Genomic DNA, 27,784 nt, shown 5'->3' with positions numbered 1-27,784 from the left:
ACCACCCGCCCCCCAGTCCTCCTCCTCCTCCATTCGGCCAGGCCCCCTCTCTCTCCCCGCAGAGGTGGCTGGCGCTGCCCTATAGCTCCCGCTCGCCCCCCCCCCTCCTCGCCCTTCGCAGAGCCGCAGCGGAGAGCCGAGGCCAAAAGCGGCGCGCGGGCTGAGCAGCTCCCTCAAGAAGCGAGGCCAAAGCGCCCGCCAGCCGCAGGGGAGGCGTCGCCGCCGCCGCCGCGTGCGCGCGGGAGAGGGCTGCGCGCGCGAGGCAGCGAGCGGCCAGGAGTGGATGGCGGGGTCGTCACGGCCGCCGCCGCCGCCGCCGCCGCCTCTGCTCCTGCTGCTTCTGCCGCAGCCCTAAGCGGCCGCCGGGCTCGTCTCCAGCCTCTGCCTGGGCGCTGCTGAGCCGCGGCGCGCCAGGCTGCTGCAGCATGCCGAACCCCAGCGGCCTCGACAAGGCGCTGAAGATGTCCTTGCAGAGGAAAACCAAGATCCACTCGGCCGCTGGTAAGGGGGGGGGTGGGGGGGGGAGGTCGGGGGGTGCGAAGTGGAGGGAGGGAGAAGCGCGCCCCCGGAGCCCCCCACTCCTCCTCCTCCTCCGCGTCTTTCTTATCCCCGCGCCGCCGCCGCCGCCGCATCCACTGCGCAGCAGCAAGCCGCCTCTGGCTTCTTCGCCGCGCGAGCTTTCCATTTCATATTTATATCGATAGAGAGAAAGCGCGAGGCTCATTCCATGCATATTTCATGGCGACCGGGTTGGGGATTCGTGACATCATTCACCTTCCTGCCCGCCTGGTTGGATGAGGTCAGGCCAGGGCATTCTTGGGGGGGGGGGGGCGGGCGCGGAATCAAAAGAGCTGCCCGGCCAGCCGGCTCTTCGGAAAGGGAGATGGTATGATGGGCGGCAGAGGGAGGGGAAAGGGCCATTGCCAATCTGCTCCGGATCGATCGGTTTCCAGTTTCGCTTTTAGCGTCCTCCAGGGAGAGGGAGGGTTCTGCTCGTGGCTGGGCCTGATGCCGGATTGACCCTTGCAAACCGGCCCGGGGATTTTCGCTGCAGTGCGCGCTCGTGCGTTTTAAAACACCCGGCTCGTTTGCGCTTTCTTTTTTTTTAAATGTCTTGCGCTTGCCTGCCGCTCTGGCCGGTTCGCAAATTGAATAAAATACGAAACCTGTCAACTTGTCAGCCAGCAGCAGCAATAGCAAAGCCTGCACTGACTGGCGGAGAGATTAGCATAAACCAGCATAAACCCACCATTGCGCTGTTTTGGGCATATAACTAGTGCACCCGGTGATCCATCTCCTTCCGGATGTAAACATTAGATTCAGAGTAGGGCTTTTCCTCCAGACCTGCAGCAGTGGGAAAGGTGGTTAAATTATCCTGCCCTCCTGCTCTGATCCCAGTAATTATACACATAATCTACAATAAAACATGCACAACCTTGCACACTAAATGCAAAAATGCATATATGCAAATACAGACCAATGCACACATAGGTCAGTGTCACATATAGATCAGCGGTCACATATGCACATATAGATCAATGAGCACTATCTATTCTAAGGACAGATGGCCTAATTTCATGGGTGTTGGGTATGGGTGTGCGGGTGTGTTTATGAAGGCCTGTATCCTAAATTGTGTGTGTATGCACGCACACACAATACCATTGCTCTCTGTCTGAGGCAATTGATGACCAGGCATTTGATGACGTTTGTGCTCCTTCATCCAGACTACAACCTGTGCATCCCGTGACTGCTGCCTTGCTAATAAGTCCAAATTCAGGTCTCCACATTTTTGTTCCAGTTTGCAACTTATTTATTTCAGCAAAGGCCTCATAAAGATTCACCATCATATTAATGTGATTTTTCTCCTGATATGCAAGTCTTAGCAGTATGCAATTTTTTCTAATGTGCACAGTTTTGCAAATCAACTCTCCCCAATGTAATGCACTTTTAAATGTTACTTTCACAGATGATAGATAGATAGTATGCATTTCTTGGCTGGAGAACTGCAATTGCAAAATCCGGAGAAGTGTGGATTTTGAAGGGTGGTTGTGTTTTGGTTCATATGTTGTTCTGGAAAGTGAAAATTAGGTAGGTTTGCCTTTCAGTGCAAGCTGAATCGAGTTTCTCTCTCATTCCCAGTAGTCTCCTTGTGAACATTCTACTCCTGCACGTGTTGGTGAAGAGATATTGAAGCTCATCTAACAGAACTTGCTCCTTCCTTCCTTTCCATCTTTCTCCTGGATGGTTTTACCGTAATTTTACTTTAGATCAGCTCTGATTTTGATCTAAGCCATGGCAGTGTGCATGTGTGTGTGTTTATCCTTTTCCCGGGTCCTGTGCTTTCTCCACCCTGGACCACAGGTTCTCCATCTTTGGCTTGGGTGCTGCTGGACATCTCTGTCCTGCCATGCTATGCTGCAGCTCCCCGGTCCCCCAGCAGCTGCGGCCTGAAGCAGCCACCTCACTCTGCCTAACTGTAGGGCTAGCCCTAGGTTGCTTTGGTGCATTTTGGGGTTAGAAGGCAGCAAATCCAGATGCCTCCCCACCCACATAATGAGCACAGAACACAATCCTTTGGGTGGTTGTCATGTTATGAGGCCAATGGAAATGGACTTGAGGTGCAAGAGCCCATTAACATTCTTGTGCAGCTCCTATTCATTTTGCAGGGATCTTTGGAGAAGAATTTTTCAACATGCCCCATGTTAGCTGAAACTAGTATCTTTCTGTTTCAGACAATAAAAGCCTGCATCCCTCTCTATTGCCTTTCGTGGCATCCAAAAGATGCCAACAGAAGGGGTTACCTCACCTTGCCTTGTGGTAAGACTCCCTTTGCCAGTACTCCCACCACAGTTTAAGAAATTACACTTAAGTGGAAATGCCAGGGTAATACTAAGGGTGTGGAACATCAGACTCGGGGGCCAAATGTGTGGGATGTAAACACAGGAGCAGTCAATGACAACATTCCTAGAGTGTACATGTTAGAACACGGGGAGGGATGTCTGTCCAGCAAGCAGGTAAACTTCCTGGGGACGGACTTCCTCCGCATGTGACCAGAGGTGGGTATGGCCTCACCTGTGCAGGTAATGATAAAAGCACAGGGCAGGCAGCCACTCTCTCTTTCTTGCCTCTTGCCTCTTGCCTCTTGCCTCTTGCCTCTTGCCTCTTGCCTCTCTGCCATCTTCATCTTCTGAAGGAGCAACATGCCCTCTTGGCTCCCAGCCAAGAGAGGACAGTAATATCTTGCTACAAGATAGATTCTAACTGCATGTAACCTTTTTAAGCCTGCCTACCTTCTGGGATCATATTGTGAACAGAACGTGAGTAAACTCTTTTATACTTTTATAAAGACTGTGTCGTGTCTTGTATTTTAAGAGGGAACAAAGGGGAAATTACCAGAGTAATTATTATAGAGGTTCTAGCGAACCTGTGCAAGCGTTACCGTTGCGTACTTAAAGGGGAATGTCTATAAACTCTGCTGATATTTTGGGAACTTGTTAGTACAAGTTGGATAAGGATATAATTAGTCAATATATCCTCTCCTGCACCCCAGAACATTCCCACAAAGGGTTATTGGCCCCAGTATTGCATATTTCTGCGTATTTTTGAAGGATTGCGTTGGATTGTGATTTTGAGTTGAGTAGTATTTTTCTGAGTTAACTTCCTGGTAAGCACATGGTCCTTTGTTCCATTGTGCAGTGGGGATTAAGCAACCCCCCCCCTTCCCTCAGAGTTCACAGTGACCCAAGGCAGTGAAGAATTGTTTTGTATTTTGAGATTTTTGAGATTTTGATTTTAAAATTTTGAGAAATTTTGAAATTTTGAAGAATTTTCAAATTTTTGGATTTTAAGATGGCTAGAGCAGCTTTTGATAGTGATGCAAAGCTAGGAATGCCTGTGCTGAATGAACACAATTTCATGCACTGGAAGCAGCGCTTGATAGCATGTTTAGATTATAAGCACATTTTGGAAGCTTTAAACCCTCAACCTACGGGATCGTCTGAGGAAGCTTTAGCCAAGATAAGTGCTTGGAAACGCATGAACAGCGAAGCTAGACACATAATTTTGAGTGGACTTCGTGATGAGCAGCTATCATTAATAAATAGTACAGATGATGCATCTCAAATCTTAAGAGATATTGAGCGCGTGTATGGAGAATCTAGCATAAACTGCTTCAGAAACTTGGTGTGTAAATTAACCAGAGTGAGGATGAATTCAAAAGAGGAATTCACAGAGCACATCAACAAGTTCACTGAGATTATTCAGAGAATTGATTTGACTCCCAAAGCTTTTGATGAAGATACAAAGATAGCATTTTTGTTGTCATCACTTGGACCACGCTTTAGCGCATTTGTAAGTTTGATGGATCATAGACAAGGTCTGACTTTTAAAGACTTGATTGGTTATTTAAAAGAAGAATGCAGAGATAGAGCTGAATCTCCAGTGAGAAATGCTAGAAGCAAGGACAGCAGTTATGCATCTAGGCAATGTACAAAGTCCAAAGAGATGCCTAAGAAAGTGATTTGTTTCAATTGTAACAAAGAAGGACACATTGCAAAGAATTGCAGGGCTCCTAAAGCCAAGAAACCCCACCCCTTTCAGCCAAAAGGAGAAAAGAAGGGGAAATGTGAATGCACATGGCTACTGCAAGAAAGGAATTTAACTGTCCAGAATCGTGAGAATAGACGTAATAAATGGATAATTGATTCAGGTGCCAGCTCACATTTTTCATATAAAGAGGACTATTTTAATGAGATAAATGATGAAGAAGGATCTGAAATTGAAATTGCAGATGGGAACATTGTTAAAGCAAAAGGTGCAGGTTCCATGAGTCTGAAATGCAATATAAACAATGAATGCATTGAGAACACAATCTCTAGAGTTTTGTATGTACCAGAGCTGAGCTGCAATTTAATCAGCGTGTCCACACTGGACAAGAAAGGTTTCCAGATCACATTTGGAAATGGAGTATGCAAGGTGACTAGAAATGGCAAAGTGTTTGCTCAAGCAGAGCTAATCAATGGTGTATATGAGCTTGATCTTTCAGAGAATCAGTCTGCAAAAGTGGCACATTCCAGCCAGAAGGATGAAGCAGATCTGGACCTGTGGCACAGAAGGCTTGGACATAGAGACACCAACGTCATTCTGGATCTACAGAAAAGAGATCTTGTAAGAGGTTTGCAGGTAAAGCAGAGCAACAAAGCTCCAGCAAAGTGCATAAGCTGTATTACTGAGAAGGCTGTAAAACCTTCATTTCCACGTTGTGCAGAACAAAGAAGCAACAAAGTGCTTGACATAGTGCACACTGACATATGTGGACCCATGAGTGTTCCCTCACTGGGAAAGAATAGATATATTTTAATATTTCTGGATGACTTTTCAAGATTTTGTGTTGTGTATTTCCTCAAAGAGAAGAGTGAGACAGTGGACAAGCTCCAGGAATACATTGCCATGGTCAAGAATAAATTCCAAAGAGCTCCAGCTGTGCTAATGAGCGACAATGGAGGTGAGTACTGCTCAAATGAAATGCAGGCTCTCCTGGCCAAGGAAGGAATTGCACATGTAACCACAATTCCTTACACACCACAGCAGAATGCCATAGCTGAGAGAAAGTTTAGGTCCATTATGGACATGACAAGGTGCATGCTAAAGGATGCATGTTTGCCACAGAAGCTGTGGGCCGAAGGAGTGTACACGTCGGTCTATTTGCAGAATAGACTGCCAACTAAAGGTGCAGAGCGCACACCATTTGAACTTTGGCATGGGAAAGCTCCCAATCTGTCGCACATACGTGTATTTGGAAGTCCGTGTTACTTCCACGTGCCCAAGGAACACAGACACAAGCTTGATTCCAGGGCAAAAGCAGGTATCCTTGTGGGATACGCCTCTGGAGGCAAAGGATATAGAATTATGGACTTACAAACTGGTAAGACAAATGCATACCATGCGGTTTATGTTGATGAATATGGAAAGGTAGACACTAAGAACACTGTTGTGGATTCTTCAGATGAGTCAGAAAGGACTCAAGAGTTTGTATATTTCCCTTTTGAGACCCCACAAAGTACTAATCTGCCTTCGAGTGTTACAGCGCCCCCTACAGGCGACGCACCAGAAGACGCAGAGGACCAGAACCCTGGCGGCACCAGAGACGAAGATGAGGACTCAGATGGGGACATGCCTGCGTTGGAGGAGGATGAGGAAGCTGATGCGGTCGCAGAACCAGAGGTCAGGCGCTCGTCCAGAACCAACAAAGGTGTCCCACCATTACGGTTGTCCTACTTTGCAGGGTCGGCGTTTCCACAGGAACCTTCCACTTGGGAAGAGATACAGGAGATGCCAGCTGCAGAAGCCAGTCTCTGGAGGAAGGCCGCACAGGAGGAGATGGATGCACTGCATCAGAACAAGACCTGGACACTCACTGAGCTGCCTCCCGGTAAGAAGGCCATTGGGAGTAAATGGGTTTTCAAGGTTAAGAAGGGGTCAGAAGGAGAAATGCAGCGCTACAAAGCTAGACTTGTAGCACAGGGATTTTCACAGCGTTTTGGTGAAGATTACGATGAAGTTTTTGCACCAACTGTGAGGTACAGCAGCGTAAGAATGCTTCTAAGCATTGCAGCCTCCAAGAAAATGAGAGTGAAACACATAGACATTGCTACCGCTTTTCTACACGGGCAGATTTCTGAAGAAATCTATATGAAACAGCCCAAAGGTTTTGTGAAACCACATGAGGCACATTTAGTGTGCAAACTGCAGAAAGGACTTTATGGACTTAAACAGGCTGCTAGAGCCTGGAACCAGAAGTTGCATAAAATGCTGACGCAACTTGGGTACAAGCAAGGCGACGCTGACAAGTGCTTGTACAGTAAGTCAAATAATGGACAATTCTCATATATCTTAGCATTTGTTGATGACCTGATTATTGCCACAGCAAGTGAGAAAGACTATACACAGATAGTAAAACACCTTAGCAAAGAGGTGGAGGTCAAGGAGCTAGGAGATGTCCAGTACTACCTCGGGATCCAGGTGGAAAGAGAAGAGGACGGCTCATTTCTTCTCAGCCAAAGACAGAAGATCCACGAGCTGATTGAGCACATGCAGATGCAAGACGCACATCCAGTTGCTACACCGATGGCTACTGACTTCCTGAAGAATCAGCAGGATTCGAAGCAGTTGCCAGACAACAATGACTACAGGTCGGCGATTGGTAAACTTTTGTATTTAGTTACCACATGTAGACCTGACTTAGCAAATGCTGTGGGGATTCTTAGCAGAAAAGTGAATTCTCCCACTGAGCATGATTGGGCAGGTGTAAAGAGGGTGGTGCGATATTTGAAGGGTACCATGAATTGTAAATTAAGGTTACCAGCCGTCAGAGACCCTAAGTTGGTTGGGTATACTGATGCGGATTGGGCTGGGGATAATGCTGATTATAAATCAACAAGTGGTCATGTTTTCATGTTTGGTGATGGACCTGTTTCATGGGGCAGTTATAAACAGAGCTGTGTAGCATTATCTTCCACAGAATCAGAATACGTTGCAGCAACAGAAGCCTGCAGAGAGATCGCCTGGCTTGATCAACTCATAAAGGACTTTGGGTTGGTGAGAAAAGGGCCTGTCAGCTTGCTAGAGGACAATCAAAGTTGCCTGAAGCTGACGCAGAGTGAGAAGTTCCTGGCCAGAACAAAACACATTGGGGTTAAATACCACTACATACGCCAGATGATCCAGGATGGACTTGTGGAACTATCCTACTGCAGCACCCAAGAGATGACTGCTGACATCCTGACGAAACCCCTACCAAGAGAGAGTTTCCAGAATCTACGTGTCAAGCTGGGACTCTGGGTGGTTGAATAAAGTTGTTTATGTTTTGTGTATGTTGTATTGCCTGAGAAGGGGTATGTGGGATGTAAACACAGGAGCAGTCAATGACAACATTCCTAGAGTGTACATGTTAGAACATGGGGAGGGATGTCTGTCCAGCAAGCAGGTAAACTTCCTGGGGACGGACTTCCTCCGCATGTGACCAGAGGTGGGTGTGGCCTCACCTGTGCAGGTAATGATAAAAGCACAGGGCAGGCAGCCACTCTCTCTTTCTTGCCTCTTGCCTCTTGCCTCTTGCCTCTTGCCTCTCTGCCATCTTCATCTTCTGAAGGAGCAACATGCCCTCTTGGCTCCCAGCCAAGAGAGGACAGTAATATCTTGCTACAAGATAGATTCTAACTGCATGTAACCTTTTTAAGCCTGCCTACCTTCTGGGATCATATTGTGAACAGAACGTGAGTAAACTCTTTTATACTTTTATAAAGACTGTGTCGTGTCTTGTATTTTAAGAGGGAACAAAGGGGAAATTACCAGAGTAATTATTATAGAGGTTCTAGCGAACCTGTGCAAGCGTTACCGTTGCGTACTTAAAGGGGAATGTCTATAAACTCTGCTGATATTTTGGGAACTTGTTAGTACAAGTTGGATAAGGATATAATTAGTCAATATATCCTCTCCTGCACCCCAGAACATTCCCACAAAATGTACCCCTCCAACCTTCTCCATATGGCCCTCAGACCTCTCTCCAGGCCATACCCCTAACTGGCTCTGCTTCACACCCCACATGTTTTTGCCTGGCTGGAATATGTCCCTAAAATCTTGATAATGCCTGTTGCTTGTCTGGATGGAGACTAGACAGGAGGAACCTGTGTAGGAACCACATCATGTACTAAGACAGAGCTTACATTGGTTGCCCCGCCTACTTCTGCCTCAGGTCCCATCCACCACTGGCATGTGGCCCCTATAAAGTTGCCCAAAAAGTGAATGTGGCCCTCAGCCTGAAAAAAGATTCACCACCCATGGATTATACCTTGGATTTTATATGCGTCAAGCATGTGTTCTGCCACTGACTTTCGTTCCTCTTATGCTTTCGAACTTCACTCATCAAGCTTGCATCTTGCCCCCAGGTCACATTTCAGGAGCTTACAGGTAGCACCCAAAATTTATTGGCAGTGGAGGTGTTGCAGGCATCTGATATATAGAGAGAGAAGATATGAGATTCCTAGGAGGTGTGCTCCTCTCTAGGGTTGACGCAAGGAAGCACAGTGAATCAGCCTGGGTTCGTTTAACACATGCATTTGGGAGAGTTTTCTCATGAAATATATTTTGGGGAAGCACAGTCCGCTAAGGGCATCTGTTCACTACTTGCATCTGCAAAGTCATTTGAAAAACACTGCTGTACCTGCATTGAAACTTGCTGTTGCGTCGGGTCAGTGCCCATACTGTTTAGTATCTGTTCTGGGGAATGGCAGGAATTTCTCTCCTCCCTAGTTCCGGAATTTGGCTGTGTCCATGAAACCTATGTTGGACTACATGCCTTTTAATGTTTCTGACTTGTTCCTTAGCTGTTCCTTGCAATTTTTTGATGAAACTCCTAGGTACTTGTTCAAACAATGAACTAAGTAAAGAAGTACTCCCTTTTACTGAAATCACACCACTGGTCTTTGCTACCCAGTATTCTTTAGCCTGCCTGGCAGCTGCTAAAGGCATTTCTCACTGAAGTTTGAACCTAGCGTTTGAAACAATGAATGCCCTCTACCAGTGAGATTTAGTCCTTGCTTATACAGTGGTGCAGCTTAGGCTGGATTTGGAATCAAAATCCTGACCCCACAAACCCAGCCCCATTGGCAGATGGCCACCCAGAGAGCAGCAGGTGATGGGGGGGGGGTCTACTGAGGCTGGTGTCAAGTGCCAATACAATTGCCAATTTTCTTTTTTTTAAAAATACATTTTATACCCGGGGAAAGGCTAACCAGGCATGTACATGGTTATATATCAGATGCTCATCATCTTACTATTTTTACTTTAAAAACGTACCCTTTTCTAAAACACAGTGATGCGTATTCGCAAGTAAATGTGTTTAACACAGGCTTCTTCAACTTCGGCCCTCCAGATGTTTTGAGACTACAATTCCCATCATCCCTGACCACTGGTCCTGCTAGCTAGGGATCATGGGAGTTGTAGGCCAAAAACCTCTGGAGGGCCGAGGCTGAGGAAGCCTGGTTTAACAGGGACAAAGCTCCTGTTTTATTCCTGTAATCATGACAATGCTGTGATGTAAAATGTGAAGTATCTGAGGCAGCTGGTCACTTCCTCGTAGGCCACTGCCGCTCGCTTCCATGGTTCCACTGTCGTCTTCAGGGTCTTTTGGCAGCCTCCTGGAATGTGTGGGGGCCCAAACCTATGCCCTGATGGCATATCTGATACATTACTTAATTCTTCTGACTCTTCCTCTTTCAATTGCTATATTTTTGGTGATTGCGGTTTTTAAATTTTTTATCTTTGCTGGCTTCCTTGAGCGTTTCAGTTTTCAAAGCAGAAATGTTTCAGATAAGCAGATTTCAGACCAGAGCTGGCCCAACAATAGAGGCAGGCTAGGCAACTGCCTAGGTTGCAAAAATTTCAGAGGTGCTTAGGAGTACATTCAGGTGGAGGGAGTATTGTGTAAGCTAGCATTTCTGTCCCATTTTCTGATGTCCCTTCCACACGGCAGTACCTGCTGTGTTATGAACAGAGGCTTTCTGGCTGACGTTCTGGCATGTTGCAGCACTGAATATCATTCACATCAGTAGGTGTGGTGTGACACGGCAATGAACATCATTGCACAACATTGCTACTCTCCCACCTTGCCTCACATGCATCCTTCCCTCCCCCCTCCCCCGTGATTCCCCCATGAACCATTACATGTTATGGGCCAGATTCAACTAAGTAGGTGCACTAGCTGGAAGCAGCAGTTGTGTCATGGGCCAGGAGTCGGCTTCACCTGCTGAGCAGCAACCTGAAGGAGCAGAAGGCAAAGTCACTCCACCTGCTGATGATCAGGAGCCTTCTTGCTCCTGATGAGAACCAGCTGGCTCCAACATCCTTAAGCAGGGTTTCTAGCCTCAGTCAGTTGCTGGAAACAGCATTTGAGATTCCTGACCAAACCTTGCTGCTTCTTGCTTCTCGTGACCTTGGACCCTCGGCTTTCTTGACCCCCGGATTGTCTGACTAGGTGAACTGAGATACTCCTGACTTTAGGACTGAACTGGACCTTGTATATGAACTCTGCCTCCAGGCAAGTACCCCCCCCCGAAACTTGGCTGGTTTCTCCCTCCATTGAGCTCTGCTGTGGCTGGCAGCACAGGACTATGACCAGTTGTGCATGTGCGCCACAGTTGTGCACCAGGACATCCCCCCCTCATCCCCTCGTGCACCCCCACCCACCCAAATCAGCTCTGGGGGCTCTGGACAACCCCCAGAAGCCAGTGTGGGAGCCAGTGTGGTGTAGTGGTTAAGAGTGGTAGTCTCGTATTCTGGGGAACCGTGTTCACTTCCCTGCTCCTCCACATGCAGCTGCTGGGTGACCTTGGGCTAGTCACACTTCTGTGAAGTCTCTCAGCCCCACTCACCTCACAGAGTGTTTGTTGTGGGGGAGGAAGGGAAAGGAGAATGTTAGCCTCTTTGAGACTCCTTCGAGTAGTGATAAAGCAGGATATCAAATCCAAACTCTTCTTCTTCTTCAGAAGAGTGCAGAGGCCAGAGGTAGGATCGTTCCATTGGGAAAGCTGAAATATTTGCACTGATGGAACAATTGGAAGAGTGTGCCGTTGAATTCCTCCCTTTGTATGCATTTTGTACATGCTGTAAAATATGCATTTGAGTTCAAGTGCACCCCCCCAATATACACCTTTTCTATATGTGGGTTTTTTGTGTTTTTGTTTTTTACACACAATCCTTTTTATGTGCATGCTTCTGGGGACTGAAATTTCATGGCAGATCACAGAATGTGCACAATCTGACTGATAGTTGCAGTCCCAAGATCAAATTGATTTAGTCCACTGTGAAAAGTGTACTAAACAAATTCTACCTCCATCTCTCACATTGGTCAGTATTTCCCAAAGCTGGTGCCCTCCAGATGTTGCTGGAGTCTGTCTCCCATCAGCCCTGCCCATTGTCCATGCTGGCTCAGGTTGGTGGCAGTTGGAGGCTATGAACATCTAGAGGGTCCCAGGTTTCCTATCTATGCTTTAGTGCCACCAAATGACCATAATAAGAGGCCGCACATTGATTTAAATTTAAGTTATTCTCTAAGATGCTTACAACTCTTTTTTGTTGAAGCCACAGAGAGCAGTGACATGCATCCTTTCCTTCCTGGCTCTTTTAAGTTGTCTAAAAATAAGCTGTTGTCAATATCACACTAGGTGGTTGCAAAGTGCATTTCCTCCCCCCCGCCCCGAAAAAAAAAACATCACTTGAAGCTTGCAAAAAAATTAGAGGTCAGATGTTGACACCATTAATATTGATTCAAATAAATAAATGCTGTTCCAGTCCTTTGTGATCTCCATCCAGGGGATGTCAAAATATTGTTGTATCAAAGCAGTAATTACAGTATCCCTTTTCAAAGTTTGCAAAATTGAGCTATAAATGCTAGGCGACCTGATGGTGCAAAGCCATTATCCTTATTTAGCTAATGGGAAATTTTTGCTGTCTGTACTTCCCAGTATAGTGCTAGTCTTCTAACTTTGTGGGCTTGTGTGCGCAAGGGAAAAGTTACCTGGGCTGGTGAAAGGCATGCGGTGCCATAGAAGCCACTTGGGCATCCGGTAACAATCTAGGAGCATTATGTGGTTTTCAGGGTGTCCATGACCCCCCCCCCCCAATTGGTCTGATTTCATTTTTTCTTTGACACAACAGAATGAGTTGTTTTTCCAAGTATTTACATTGTTGTGCCAGCTGTCTCTCCACACAGTAATGGATGTGCCATTCAGGGAGTAGGGGGTGCATTTCCCAGCTACAAAACAACTCATCACAGTTGGGGAAATGTATTTTTCCCTCTACAGATGCATTATTTGGGGAGTTACATTTGCATTCTTCTTTGCAACAGCTCAGCACCAACTCTGCAGTAGAATTTGTCTCAAAGGCCCCTTCTGCTGATTCAGAGGAAGTCCACTGCATTTAAGTCTCATTTAATCAATAGGACAAATGAATCAATGGGAGAAGTTAGTCATTACTAACTTAACATCCCATTTATTTCATTTTGACTTAAGCTTAAACACATTTACTTTCCTTGAATCAGGGCCATAGCATTCTTTTGGAACACCAGTTTTATATCTCAGTAGCACAGTGGTCTAAACCACTGAGCCTAGGGCTTGCCGATCGGAAGGTCAGCGGTTCAAATCCCCGCGATCGGGTGATCTCCTGTTCCTCGGTCCCAGCTCCTGCCAACCTAGCAGTTCGAAAGCACGTCAAAGTGCAAGTAGATAAATAGGTACCGCTCCGGCGGGAATGTAAATGGCGTTTCCGTGCGCTGCTCTGGTTTCAGCAGAAGCGGCTTAGTCATGCTGGCACATGACCTGGAAAAACTGTCTGCAGACAAACGTTGGCTCCCTCTGCTGTAAAGTGAGATAAGCACCGCAACCCCAGAGTTATTCGCGACTGGACTTAACTGCCAGGGGTCCTTTACCTTTTTAGAAATAAATTCTACTGTCCAAATGTGTTGCTTTTGTGAGCAATGGAAAATTCACAACTTGATAGTTCCTATATAGCAGCAAATCATGATATGCAAAGCATGATAATTCTATCCAACAAACCATGGCTGCTGAACAGTTGTTTGAGCAAACTATGGTTTGGGTGTTACATCTAAACCAATGGTTACCATGGCCCTCAGTGTATTGTTTTGGAAGAAAGCCACACAAACCATGGCTTACCTCTACGTGAGATGCATTTGAAAATCCCACTTTAAACTTTGGTTAGCACAAACAGGCCCTGTGTCACCACGTAGCATTGCTGTATAGCTTCTGGAGCCCCAGGGCTCTAGCAAGGCTCATTCCTGAGGCCTTCCCTGGATTCCCCTTTATCTGCCACTGATAACAAGCAGCAGGCAACTGGATTAGGGAGCCACTATTTAATTTCACACAATACCCCCATGCTTTGTCTCTTTGAGGCATTATGGGAAATTTAAATGGAGGTGCAGGAACCACTATTTACATTTCCGATGTTGCCTTGGAGTAACACTAAATTGGGGACATTGCAGGACTTTTAAATGGTGTGCTACCGGTCTCGGTTGTTGCCAGGTGGTGCCAGTGGGGCAGTGATGTAGGAAAGGGCCCTAGATGGCATATTTGATAAGCTCCTCCTGTTAAACCTGGAGTCATATTTGGGCACAAGCCATGACTTACTGCTACATTTGAACTGAACCCATGATGTGATTTTCAGAGTTGGCCAAAATGGTGGGCCACTGCCTCAGTTAAGTGCAGAAGTGTGCTGGGATGGCTTCATGAAGGCTTGGAAGTGATTACCCCTTGAACAATGTGGCTCTCGGTTTGAACTTGGGAAATCAATATAAAAAACTGTAAACAGCCTGGGGATAACAGACTTGTCACTCCATGTTCCATGCGGATTTTGCCTTCTAGCGGTAGGGAATCAACCCACGTTAGTCTCTCATGTTTAGCAGAATAGACATGAGTTTGGGTGATTTGTCATGATTTGTCAGCACAGAGAGCGAAATGCCCATATACTGTCTCTCACCCGATTCAGACAGCTGTAATAATACAATACTTGCAATATAATGGGCCAGATTCAAATACCAGTTTCACTAGCGGAAGACCCTGCAAGGACTCCTGCCAGTACAATGGGGCTTCCCCTCTCTCTGCCTCTTGTGCTTGCACTAAATCCACTCTAAAGCGTTGGGCGATCCCGCAGGGATGAGAGATTGTTCAAGCATTTCTTCTTGCCTAGCAGAACAGTCTCCTTAGCACTACATAGGATTCCACTCAATGGGTTGTAGTCAACAAACTTTTACTCAGAGTAGGCCCTCTGTAATCAACAGCGATTTTAATTTCAGTGGATCAACTCTGAATCAGAAATGACACACCTATATAAAGAGTATATTATGCCGTCGGTTCAAGTGTTCACATTATGAATCTATGAAATGGGTAACAGATTGAGGATAATGAGTTCCTCAAATGATAATGCTTACTTCTTACAAGGTATCACCTCAAATGTCTGGTGCCAATTAGATGGAGAGATTCAATGCCACCTTTTTAGTCTGGTGTGTGCGTGGCTTGGTATAATACTGCACTGTTCTGCAATTGTGATGCGCAGATCAAACAATATCAAAGGTCTGTTTTTACTTTCATGAACACCTGCTTGGTTTTTAGCCTCCTTTTGGTAGTCATTGATTCCCCCGCCCGCCTGCTGCCTCAGACTGCAGGTGGAGGGTTGTGTATAAAGTACTATCCTCTTTATAGGTTGAAAAAAAACCCTTTAATGGGAAGACTAGATTTCAACCAAGTATTGCTACTTGCAAGCAGTCGTTTTGGTACACTTGAGTTTTTAAACATGCAACATCCCACCTGCAGCTGGGTGTGGCAAAGCCCCATCAGAGTCTTATTCTAAATGGGTAGTTTGTCTCCTAAGAGCTGATGCATGGGGAATTCAACACTGCATGGTGTTATGGTGCAGGCTGCCTCCTGTTTTGAATGCTCTGCCCCAAATGCTATTCAAAATGCCTCAGGGAAGTTTCTAGCAGTGCGTCTGGACCAGAATGCAAATGCACTGTGATCAAAACGAATGCTGGTGCCGTCGCAAGACTTGATTAACTGCAGATGCCATAAAGGCTACTATGCTTTCTGCAGGGATCAGCTGCATGATCACGTTCCCATGGATTGTGTAGCAAATCCGAAAGACTTGAAGTCACTCCCCATCAGCAGAACCCCAGCCTGCTTTCTGCAAGGGCCAGCTGTGCAATGGGATTTCATGTGGGAAATTTGGTCACGTAGCTGATCCAGCAGGGTTTCAAAGTACCCCATACCTAATGCCAAATATAACATTAGGTGTGAGACTGGTGGGCATGGTTTGGGGAAAGTGGCTCTGTGGGCCAGATTTGGGCTCCAACAATTGACTTGGCTACCAACAAACAATTGCATAACACTGGCTGCTGGTCTTTTGCCTGGCATTAAGTGTTCTCATCTCTAGGGAACAGATAATGGAAACAAGGATATGGTGGTAGATTCAAAACCAAGGATATTTGATTCCCCCTCTCACCTTCTCAGTCATCAGTCACCAATTCCTGGGCTCTGAGCTGTCTCCCCCTGGGGGTTCCCTTTCTCCACCTCTGCTCTGCATCCAGCCAGTCCGTGCCCTTGAGATCCTGGCCCTTGTTAGCAGAAGGAGCCAATGTGTACACAGAAGGCATCACGAAAAGGGCAGCATGTAAGAGCTGAGTGGTTTGCAGCAGCATATTCATTTTAAAAGACCTCCCTAGGTGTCATTGCTTCAGCATCAATATGAGCAGCGTTCCTCTCTGGCTTCAGTTATGAATGAGGTTTGCTTTCCTTTTGTTTGGCATATGTTTAACTTCTGAGTCTGTCTGCATTTGCTCTGTGACCCAGACCTTTCCCTGCTGAGCTTTTGGGAGGGATTGCAAGCGGTATTATTAAAAGCTTCATACTGATAGTTCTTAACCTTAACCTACCCTTCTACAGAAGGTGGAAACCAGGTTTCCTGCAGTTCCAGCACCGTTTACGAAACGTTTCCACCATGATTTACTGGGGCAGTTGCACGTTTCGTACCTAGAAACCATTCAGTGCAGCCCCCTGCCCAAGAAAGTGGCCATCTGCCTCCACTTCCTGGTCAGCTATTACAAGTCAGGTTGCAACTTGCCATCAGCAGAGACACCCAAGGCTGGCTCCAATTTAGAACGGCCCCCTGGCAAAGTGGTACCCAGTGGTCTCTACAGAGAAGACTAAGCTGCTCTCAGTTGCAGTTGAGTCTGCCCACTTTATTGCACCTGGTCTTCTGCAGGCCCAACTCTTCTTTGGTTGTCACTTCAGGGGTTACAGTCTGGATGACCAGTTGCAGCGTATGATTGTGTCACATGCAGCTTCCAACCTGCAACTTGATTTGCACCCATCACTCTTTAGTGGTGGTGCTTTGTTAGCAATTAGGAGCAGCAAGAACCTTAGAATTTGTCACCATCCTGTGCATATGATGTGCCTATAAGGAAGGAGATCATGACATCATAGCATGATGGCAGCCACCTTGCATGTGTGATGTGTGGAGGAAGGAACTATTACAGAAAGTGACCTAAGAAGAAGGATGGCCGTGACCTTATAACAGAGGGGTATCCAACATGATGCCACTCCTGATGCTGCTGAACTACAACTCCCATTATCCCATGCCGTTGATGGGAATTGTAGTCCAACAACATCTGGAGAGGACCACATTCTGTGGCAAAATGTTGGATGTTCTCTGCTGTGATGCTCACAAATTGAGTAGAGTCATCTGTAACCAGTGCTAATGGTTTAAGTGATCAAAAGCAGATCAATACAACTTTTAACCTATGCACTCATTCAGCTGTACAGATGGATCTGTTGAAAATGTAGGGTGGGTGTATTTGTCCAGGGTATGGCACCAGCTCTGTGCTTGCTTTGTCATGCATGCAGCACAAGTTACCAGGCCTACTCTGTGCAGTTAACAAGCTGCCAGAATTTGGGTGGCAGAAGATACAACTGAAAACTCTTTGCAGGTTCAATTTATCATAGAAGGGTCTGGAATTTACATTAAAAAAAGATTTTATACTAGTCAGAAACTGAGTTAGTAACAGCAATGATGCCTCTGCTTGCTGCTATCTTTAATTTTTGGGGGGTGGGATAGACATACTGTTGTCCACTTCTGCCCACATTAAAATCTAGGATTTCTTCATTGATTTCTGTGTTCAGCTCTCAGTTTTGTCCAGGGATAGTTAAAACTATTATCTCCGTGTGAACCAGGAAATGATCTATTCAGACAATAAGATCATTATATTTGCTCTTTTTATATCTATGTGCCTCTTCCTTTGCTCTCTTTTGCTCATTTCTCCTAGAGCAGGAAAAAGGGTAGAGTGAAATTGAGCACAGGACAACGAAGGAAGAGAGAGAGAGAAAACCTACTCTGCTCCTTTCCTCTTCTGCACTCCTTGTCTTCTTTTCCTGCTAGCCTCTTCCGCCAGCTGATCTGCAATATTTAGAAATCTCTTGGGCTGTTGAAGCCATGACCTCTTCTTCACCAGCCATTACCAGCCAGCCAGTTGCACACTTTTCTTTTCCAATGCTCAATGTTCTTTGGCTTCTGAGCATGCTTAATCCGCATTAAGCTCTTTTTTACTGAGCTCATAATTTATTACAGACCAGAAATGACCTAAAATAAAACCGCACAATGCACTATAATTTTAAATAAATAGCAAAATACAAAACGATGTATAATGGCCAATGGCTCAAGTGTACACATGTACAATATAACAAATGACCTATATACATAGGGACATAAGAAGCTCAGTGTTGTCTACACTGACTGGCAGCAGTTCTTCAGAGTTTCAGAAAGGGAACATTCCTAGGGGACTACCTGGAGATGCCTAGGATTGAACTTGGGACCTTCTGCATGCAAAGCAGGTGCTCAACCACTGAGCCATGGTGCCAGTTGGGGCTGGTGGGAGTTGTAGTCCAAAACACCTTTGAGGCTGGCGAAGGCTGCATTATGGCAGCATCTTATTTCATTTGCATGTGGGTTCTGTGTTGGCCGGTGCATGGAATGCCAGCCTTGGAGGCCTCTTTCCCCGCGTCATTTTGCAAAGGTTAAAAATTAAGAAAGGAAGGCTAAGATGTTAACTGCTGAAGGACTACATTAAGAAGATTGTGAGTCTTAAGCCATGAGTCCCTTCTCTGGCTGAGTTCTGTGCCCCCAAATAGAACTGGATTAGTTGGAGAAAGAAGAATGCAACTGAGATGAAGAAGGGGAAGGGCCCTCACTGAACAAGACTGGAATAAATACAGTTTTTCCAGGTCCCAGACATCAACATTGAGCTTTTAAAGCAGCAGCAGCACCAGTTTAGGAGAAAGTCCCATGCAAAGGTGGAAGAATCGTTTAAATCGGAGCTTTCCAAACTTTTCATGTTGGTGACACACTTTTTAGACATGCATCATTTCGCGACACAGTAATTCAGTTTTACTAGCAAACTGGAGGTTAAACAAGCCCCTTTCCAACCCTGGGAGGAGTGTGCGGAGCGTTCGAGCGACGCACCTACACACTGCAGCCGACACACTGATGTGTCGCGACACACGGTTCAGAAAGCTCTGGTTTAACTAACCCAAAGTGAGAGCATCAGGTTCCCGGCTGATGACTCACCTGGCAGTTTTCTAGTCTGTAACTAAACAAGGGAATCCAACTGCAGTTGGGAGGAAAACTGATCAAATGGTAAATATAACATTAAAAGATTGTGCGCATGCTGTCCTTAAATAGAAAATGATTTGGCATGGAGGAAGATACAAGGGATCAAAGAGTGTTGTGGGTTTTGTTTTTTTTAAAAAAGAAGCCAATTAAAGGATCAAGGACCAAGATCTGAATGAGAGAGATAATTATAGGTAGCAAAGACATGTTTAAAATAGAACAAGTAGATCGTGTCCTGGGGAACAAAGCCATTACAAGACAAATTGCTGGGAGAGAAAGCGAGAGAGCAAAAGGCAATGGAAGTGTGAGAAAGTGTTAGGGAAAAAAGAAAGAGATGAGAAATGCAGGAATGAATCTTAACCAGTTAAGAGTGTAGAATCCTTAACAGTCAGAGGAAAGGTTGCTTTGTTGGCTGTACAAAGAATGGTGACAGTGAAAGAGGTGCAAAGCCTGATGGCTGGTGACAGAGCCTTCTCTGCAATGGCCCCCAAACTGTGGAACTTCTTCCAGATGAAGGTGCACCAGGCACTGTTTCTTTTAAGTTTTAGGTGGTCATTGAAGAGGCGGCTCTTTCTCTTTGGCCTTGGAAAGTTTGAACTATTCTTGTTAGTGTCCCCTTATATACCATCTGTTTTGTTGAAGTGCATGTATTATGTGGTATTTTGGGAGTGAAGTTTTTTATATTTGGGTTATTGTATGGTATTCTCTTTAGATGTAACCCATCCTTTGACCTTACAGGGAAGGATGTGTAACTAATTATGTTGTTGTTATTGTTATGGTGCCAACTGTAAAAAGGGCCCCCAAAACACATCATCCTAAGTTACATTGTGGGGTTGTTTTGTGTTGATAAACTGGTATCCTGATTTTAGGCGGCTATCAAAGATGTTTTCTTTAAGAAGTCTTCCTGAAGTGCTATCCAGTCATTTTATGGAATATTAATTGCACATATCTAGGAATGATTTTATTGTTTGTTGAGTGTGTTTTTATTGGTTTTTTTTAGAGACTTTTTATTTTTAATATTTTAACTTTCTTTATCTTGTTCTCTACACCACTTTGATAGCTTCTGACCACAAAGCAATTTATAAATAAATAAGCAAAGTAAATAATATAGATATGAATATAAATTGGGAAATGGGAATTATTTGAGGAGAATAATGTGCTTTGAATTGCTTCAAAAGACGTAGTGTGTACACAGCCTTAGGGAGGGTAATTTAGAACCCTTAACTGGAACTGATGAACCAAATAGCCCCTTCCTGCTGGAATCAGTACAAATTGGTATGTGCACACTTAATATAAAACTACCACCCGGGAAAGTATTTGCTTTAATTACATCAAATTTCCTGTGTGCATTTACAAGGTCATGGGTTTTGTTTCTTAGCAAAGCAGGCTGCCAGCATGTGGAAATAATTGCATAAAGCATATTTTGTGTCATTCCACCTTACCTCACTCTGAGCACATTGCACTTGAGATTCCTACAGAAAGTCATATTTGACAACAGAGTTAATAATAAATTGGAAGGAATGTTAAGTGGTTGAGGTAGAGAATGGGGGAGGGTGGCTTTTGCTTGGTAAGATCAGAAATGAGCGGCAGCAACTAAGATTCGTCACCATCAAAGCATTTGTAAAAATTTGTAGATTGTTGCAGATGAAAGCTTCTTTTTTTTTAAGACAGCAGTTTGTTAAATATAACTAGGAGATAACTGCCATTATGCTCTCGCCATCCACACCCCAGAAATAGGAAGGATGTGAGGTTTAAAGAGCTTGCACACATCATAAGTTTTTGAGGTCCACAGAATGTATAACCTTTTGCCTGCGCTGCTCACTTTTTAAAACCAGCTAATGGCTCATGTCTGCTATGGGTAAAATATTAACTTTACAATGGTACCTCTAGTTACGAACTTAATTCGTTCCGGAGGTCCGTTCTTAACCTGAAACCATTCTTAACCTGAGGTACCACTTTAGCTAATGGGGCTTCCCGCTGCCGCTGCATGATTTCTGTTCTCATCCTGAGGTAAAGTTCTTAACCCAAGGTACTACTTCTGGGTTAGCGGAGTCTGTAACCCGAAGTGTTTGTTGTTCTGGTGTCATCTGAACTGGAGATCAGATAAAAAGGTTATTCTAGCAAGCTGCAAATGGGTCATTAGTATTCATTTAATAAAGGTAATGGGGAATGAATCTGTGCAGTGGAGATGGGGACCTTGTGGCTCTCCAGATGTTGTTGGACTCAAACTCCCACCAACCCCAGCCAGCATGGCCAGTGGTCAGAGGTGATGAGAGAGTACAGCAACATCTGGAGGGTGACAGGGTTCTCATCCCTGCTCTAATACAAAATCACAGATGACCACATGCTGAGAAATCCTAGATTACAAGCATTTTTTTCAGGATGTGTTAGTTTGGGATCTTAATACAACCTGTGCTTTTACAAGACTATTTTACTCCAGTAAATGGTGTGAGGAGGCAGAAGAAGTCACATTTGGCAAATCTTGTGTCTCAGAAAAGGTTGTGTGAACTGGTTGAGGGAGTTTCAAAGTTTTTGATAAAACAGTTCTACTGTAATAAAATGATTAAACAAGGCAAACAGAGACAAGTAATGAAAAATGCAGTGAATTAGACTAAGTAAAATGTTCCTGGTGCCAAAATGTCTACGCTTGGCAGTAGGAGCCTCAGGTTGGATCCACAGCAATTATAATACACACTCCTTCCAACATGAAATTGTTGGATGGGAACATAGGGCTTTTGTTTGGGGTGGGGGTTTTTGGCGAGTGGGTGGAGGAAGTTGCATTAGTTCAGCTGAAGTGAACTATGACAGCTGGGGAAAAAATAGCATGAGTAAATGCAGTCAGTCTACAGATGGGGAAACATTTTGACCAGGGATTGGAACACTCTGGCCTACAAACCTGATGAGACCCAGCTGGTCTCCCTATTTGGCCCACAAGGCCATTTTGGCCAACAAGATGAGCCTCTAGCTACCCTATCTCCACAATCCTTTCATCTAGAAGGCATATTGGAAAGAAAGGCAAAAATGTGCTATTAGCGCAAAATAAAACATCCACATTGTGCTCCTTTCTTGCTGCTAAATCTGTACTACGGTGGTTCACACCATGTGGAATGGGTATTATAACCCCAGAATCCAGCAGCAATCTAGATACAGAGTTAGAGACTGCAGAGACCCTAGCTAATGAGGACCAAGTCAGGGCTGTGAACCAACTGTTGGTGATCAAGAGACCACTGGGACTCAGATTGTTTAGACAAGAACCCCCCCAAACCTCCCACACTACCAGGGCCCATAGGGACATAGCCAGAAGCATCACAGAACCTTCCCTGAGCCTGAGGAACCAAATGCCTTCTGTCTTACTAGTTCAGTGGTGCAAGGCACACATCTGGCAGGATACTATGGAACATAGGAGAATACCCATCCTCAGGCCAGAAGTTCTCCAAAATGGGATGGAGCAAGGGAGAGATAGTCTAGAGGCAGAGGCTTAAAAGGCCCCAGTCTGCATGCAACATCTTTTGGAGTAAGTTGCTCACTTGGAGCTCTCCGTGGTTCTGAAACTCCTGACCTGCCTTTTCTGGAAGGATCTCCTATCCCACCAGAATACAATGAAGGAGAAAGCTCTGCTGCCCACCACCCACTCGTCACACATCTGACTTCTTAGGATGGATTCAAATGACTAGGAATCACCATGTATGGTACCTGTAACTGTCTGATTGTCTGGCAAAAATAGGGAATCTGTAGCCCACCAGATGCGGTTAGACTCAAAGTCCCAGCCAGCATGGCCATTGGTCAGGGATGATAGGAGTTGTAGTTCAACAATACATGGAAGGCCATAGGTTCCCCCTCCCTGCTATGTAGTTAATTTTGAAGTTACCATGTATTTGCTTGTGCTTTAAGATATAGTTATGTCCATGAATTTCAGTGGGTATATCCTGAGTAAGACTAGCATTGGATACAACCCCAAGTCTCTAGATTTCACCTAACTCAGCTTCCAACAACTATACAAAGCATTATGTGAAACTTTTTTGCAACCATTTGACCATTGTGGGCAGGTGTCTGGTTCGTAAGTTTCATTGTTTTCATGTGATGCTATATTCCCCCCCTTTCTTTTGTTGACAAGTTCGGCAGATGGAAGGAGGAAAAAACAAGTCAGCTTAGAAGCTGAGATGTTTTCTCTGGAGACAGTTTCCCCTTAGGCTATATTCTGGATAGGAAACAAAGACATTAAATTGAAGTTGCCTGGGCCTTAACACCAAAGAAAAGAACGTGACCTTTGGAGTGTCTCATCTATATTACCTTTCATAAGAAATAGCTTTCATGGAAAACATAATTGGTTTACATCCTGAAATTACAGGATGCAAAGCCAAGCACCACAAGATGGCACAGCGAAGCTAGTATGGCTGCCCTGGTTGTATACTTTTAGTTGACAGAAACCTACATTATGCTTAAGTCGCAGAAAGACAGATAGATCCCGAGCCAGAACACTAACACCACAGCCTATAAAACTGGTACCTGTTGGTGCCCAGGCCAGAATGCCTGCAAAATTTCATGTTCTTTATAGATGTCTGGCTGACATCCTCTTTACATATATACAGTATATGAAAGTTAAGAGTGCACATCCCCTACTGACTAGGGCCCTGGCACATTGTGTACCCACTGCCTGCCTGCTTCTATGTATCCTCTTTCCAAATAAGATATTGAAGGCTCTTCCCTGAGCCCAATTCTCATGATAGACCTCTGCTGTGCATTGGAAGGTCCTAGGTTTGGAGATCATGTCTCTGTGTTTTTTATCTTATTGGCACGAAACTTTCAGGCGCTCTTCCCCTGCCCCATTCATTCATTCATTCATTCAAATCCGCATTTGTTCTTTGCTGCAAATGGACACATGGTCAGACTGTTTGTTTAAGCATTAATCTGCTGTTACAATTGATGCTTAAAACGAATAGGTCTCCTCTGGGCTGATGAAAATTCGTTACCCATCCATTCAGTTTTGATCTGTTTTGCCCGCTGGAATGTCACAATAGTAATGCAATTGGAATGAAACCAAATATCAGAACTCCTGCCCTGTTTTTATTGACGTTGCTTTAGGCAAAGATTAATGAGTAGTGATTTGATGGGTTTACATTTTCTTCCTTTGGGTTCCCCCCCCACCACCATTAATAGCTGAGTGATTCATGACTATTAACCCAGGATTAGGTTTAGGGCTGCTGTTGCACGAGTTGTCATGGTCCTTGTACTGAGAGAGGGGGAAATACCACAACTCTAGCCTACTGGGTCCTTGATTTCCCAAGCAGTCTTGATCATGGAATTGTTGTCAAACTTCCTTAAGGCTTTGTATATACGTTGCACAAGGTGTTACACTTACCATGGGATGACCTGTGTCGGACTAGCTTTTTAATGGAAGAGCAGAAAGACCATGATAGCAGCTTTATGGAAAGGACCAGCTGATGGATTGTATTTGACTTGTGGGAGCCGCTGTGTCAAGGACGAACAATGTTCTTTGAGAATCCACTTCTTTGAGCCAGGATTGCTCTCATGCATTATGCAGCAGTACTGTTATGAGAACAACAAATGTATTACATTATGTTAACATCCTTCACAGAGTATTCTCAATAACTGAATGGAAACACACGCAAACAACAGTGCTGCGGTGAACTCAGGCTTAGTGAGGACTACAGCTGTTCCTAATTTGAGGAAGGATGCTGGGAAGTATCTTCACGTTTCAGAGCAGGCAAGGCTCTTGGCTCCCTGGATTTGAAACTGCCCTTTAAGGATGCTACCATGCTTATGGCAGGTAGCCATTTTGAAAAGTGGGAGCAGTAGAGCAAGAAAGGGGCGGTCATATCGAGAGAACAGTGGTGGTGGCAACAGTGGTGCCAGAAGTGGGAAAATGTATGAGAGGAACAGGTAGTTCTATATCTCGCAGTCTCGTTGGGAGCAGTATTAGTGGATGGGTCCTGAAACTCAGACTGGCTAAAATGGTGAATTTGAAGCTGCATACATAGCTCCATATTTAAAATTCATGATACTGTATTTGATATTATCCCTGCATTATTATTATCCCACTCAGCTGCTGGGTTAATAGCAGCTTTATGGGTGGTAATCTATGATTTTAAGTGGGAACAAATTGGTAGAGGGACGGGGGTTAACTGTCTTCTCTGCCGGGGCTGCTGCTCCAATAAAATTTGGAACCCTTCTAATCTGTTTCAAAGTGTTGCATTAATTGTTTTAAATCCTTGAAAGAATCAATCATGGATCACCCTTGTCATATAGCCTGTTTCTTCTTCTTCTTCTTCTTCTCCTTCTTCTTCTTCTTCTTCTTTGGCGATCACTCGTAGCCAAGTAAGATTGTCTTCCATAAACACAATTTTAACAACGAGTCCATAATAGGCTGTATACAAACCATATGTTCAAAGCACATTTGAAACATGTTTAAAGCACCTCATCAAGAATACTGGGAACTGTAGTTTGCCTTTCACAGTGCTACAATTCCCAGTGCTCTTTTAAAACTACAGTTCCCAGGGTTCCTTTGGGGAAGTCATGTGCTATAATTGTACTTTAAACATATGGTGTGTACACAGCTATAGTGTACTTCCTAGAATTTGTTAAATGTGTAATCCAAGACACCTTTGATTGTTAAAAAACACACTTGAAAAATTGAAATTTGTCTGTGTCTCCAGAATAGAGGAGGACTCAAAATGCATCTCAGTTGGTGAACAGTGCTATCTCTTGCATGTGCACTCAGGTGTAGGCACCTTTGAGGTCAGTGGGAATTAGTCCCATGCAGTGCTTTTTTTCTTGGGGGACACAGGGGTACGCATACCCCTAAACATTTTGTGAATCTAAGTTTGGCCTCATTGAAGGGCAGTATTTCAATATGAGTAGGAAAATGAGAGTACTCCTAAACATTTTTCCCCCCATAAAAAAAGCACTGGTCCTATGAATGTACATAGGGTTGCAGCCAGAGATACTTTCATGTCTGCAGATGGGACATTCTTACACCCAACTGACAAAACATGGGCTATTATAATTATCTTGGAATAGAAGGTGCCGTAGACTTATTTGGAGCAGAATTTTGGGGTGTGGGACTTCATTGCTTCTCTAGACTTCAATTGGGAAGGGTGGGCTGTTCTAGAAGCATCCAGAAACGCAGATATATGCTGACAAAACTGAGATTCATTTACGTGTGTGTGTGTGTGTGTGTGTGTGTGTGTGTGTGTGTAAAAATCCATTTCCATCTCTAAATCAAACACAGAGCAGTTGGTAACATCTATTCAGCAGCTGTCCACAGGGATCATTTTAATCAGCCTTGAGCCCCTCTAAAGCTACAGAAATCTTTGGAGGAGGGTGGCTGATTTTGTCATCCTGCTGTGCAAAAAGCAGACCAAACAGTACGCCTCTGATATTCCTCTGCTGGAAGAGATTCGTGCCTGTAGGTAAATGTGCCTTTCGGCGGTTGCTTTTTCCTGTGCTTTTAATGAAGTTATGAATGGAAGTTGAAGCTTTAAGAGCAGGGAGGCCAGTACGTGTGGGTGGAGACAATCTTCAATCTTGCATTTTGAAGTGGTGTTTCATAGATGTCAAAGCTGTTCTGAGGACAAGTGCCAGAGTCCCATATTTCAGAAGGGATGAGGCCTTCACTTGCTGGCAAAAATATATTTCAGCTGCCTGGAAGATGAGATTAATGATAGCTCTGTGCAGCCATTACATCTGCATCCTAACTCCTTTTTTAAATACAGAAATCAGAGATTTGGAAAGTTGAAAACGATTGCCAGTTTGATTCCAAGCCCAGTTTAAGGTGCCGGCTTTAAACCCTGAATGAATCGGATTATGAGCCTTGGGACCTTAAGGAAAACTTTCCTTGCACGCTGCATTCATTGAGGTCCTGCTCTGGATTCTTCAGCTGTCTGATGCCTGGCATGTGTCAGCTGTTAGAGGTGCTGGGATGTAACTCGGCTTGCACCAGAGGCTGATGCATCTGCATAGGAAAGAGCAGATAGAAAGAATCATAGAATCATAGAATCATAGAGTTGGAAGAGACCACAAGGGCCATCGAGTCCAACCCCCTGCCAAGCAGGAAACACCATCAGAGCACTCCTGACATATGGTTGTCAAGCCTCTGCTTAAAGACCTCCAAAGAAGGAGACTCCACCACACTCCTTGGCAGCAAATTCCATTGTCGAACAGCTCTTACTGTCAGGAAGTTCTTCCTAATGTTTAGGTGGAATCTTCTTTCTTGTTGTTTGGAACCATTGCTCTGTGTCCGCTTCTCTGGAGCAGCAGAAAACAACCTTTCTCCCTCCTCTATGTGACATCCTTTTATATATTTGAACATGGCTATCATATCACCCCTTAACCTCCTCTTCTCCAGGCTAAACATGCCCAGCTCCCTTAGCCGTTCCTCATAAGGCATCGTTTCCAGGCCTTTGACCATTTTGGTTGCCCTCCTCTGGACACGTTCCAGTTTGTCAGTGTCCTTCTTGAACTGTGGTGCCCAGAACTGGACAAGCTTCCTAGAGAGTATCCTTTAACTTGTGCTGATCTTCCTTCAGGCTAGACCGATACT

The 27,784-nt window shown here is 44.9% G+C and overlaps 1 protein-coding gene across 6 annotated transcripts in view; it reads left to right on the top strand.

Moving 5' to 3' along the window:
- The first annotated feature begins 290 nt into the window (after positions 1-290).
- Positions 291-27,784, top strand: part of ATP8A2 (ATPase phospholipid transporting 8A2) — a 318,937-nt gene continuing 291,443 nt past the window's right edge. For 5 of the 6 annotated variants that reach the window (XM_081860134.1, XM_081860133.1, XM_081860131.1 and 2 more), the window contains exon 1: positions 292-501. Coding sequence is in view for 4 of the 6 variants with exons in the window: in XM_081860131.1 (XP_081716257.1) it covers positions 426-501 (76 nt within the window). In the remaining 2 variants the exon portion in view is untranslated. Of the gene's footprint in view, positions 502-27,784 lie in introns of all 6 variants that reach the window. The other variant, XM_081860135.1, reaches the window with a different exon arrangement.

Source organism: Podarcis erhardii, assembly GCF_964252035.2.
Source record: "Podarcis erhardii genome assembly, chromosome: 4".
NCBI classification, from domain to species: domain Eukaryota; kingdom Metazoa; phylum Chordata; class Lepidosauria; order Squamata; family Lacertidae; genus Podarcis; species Podarcis erhardii.
This window is presented reverse-complemented; position numbering and strand designations above follow the sequence as displayed.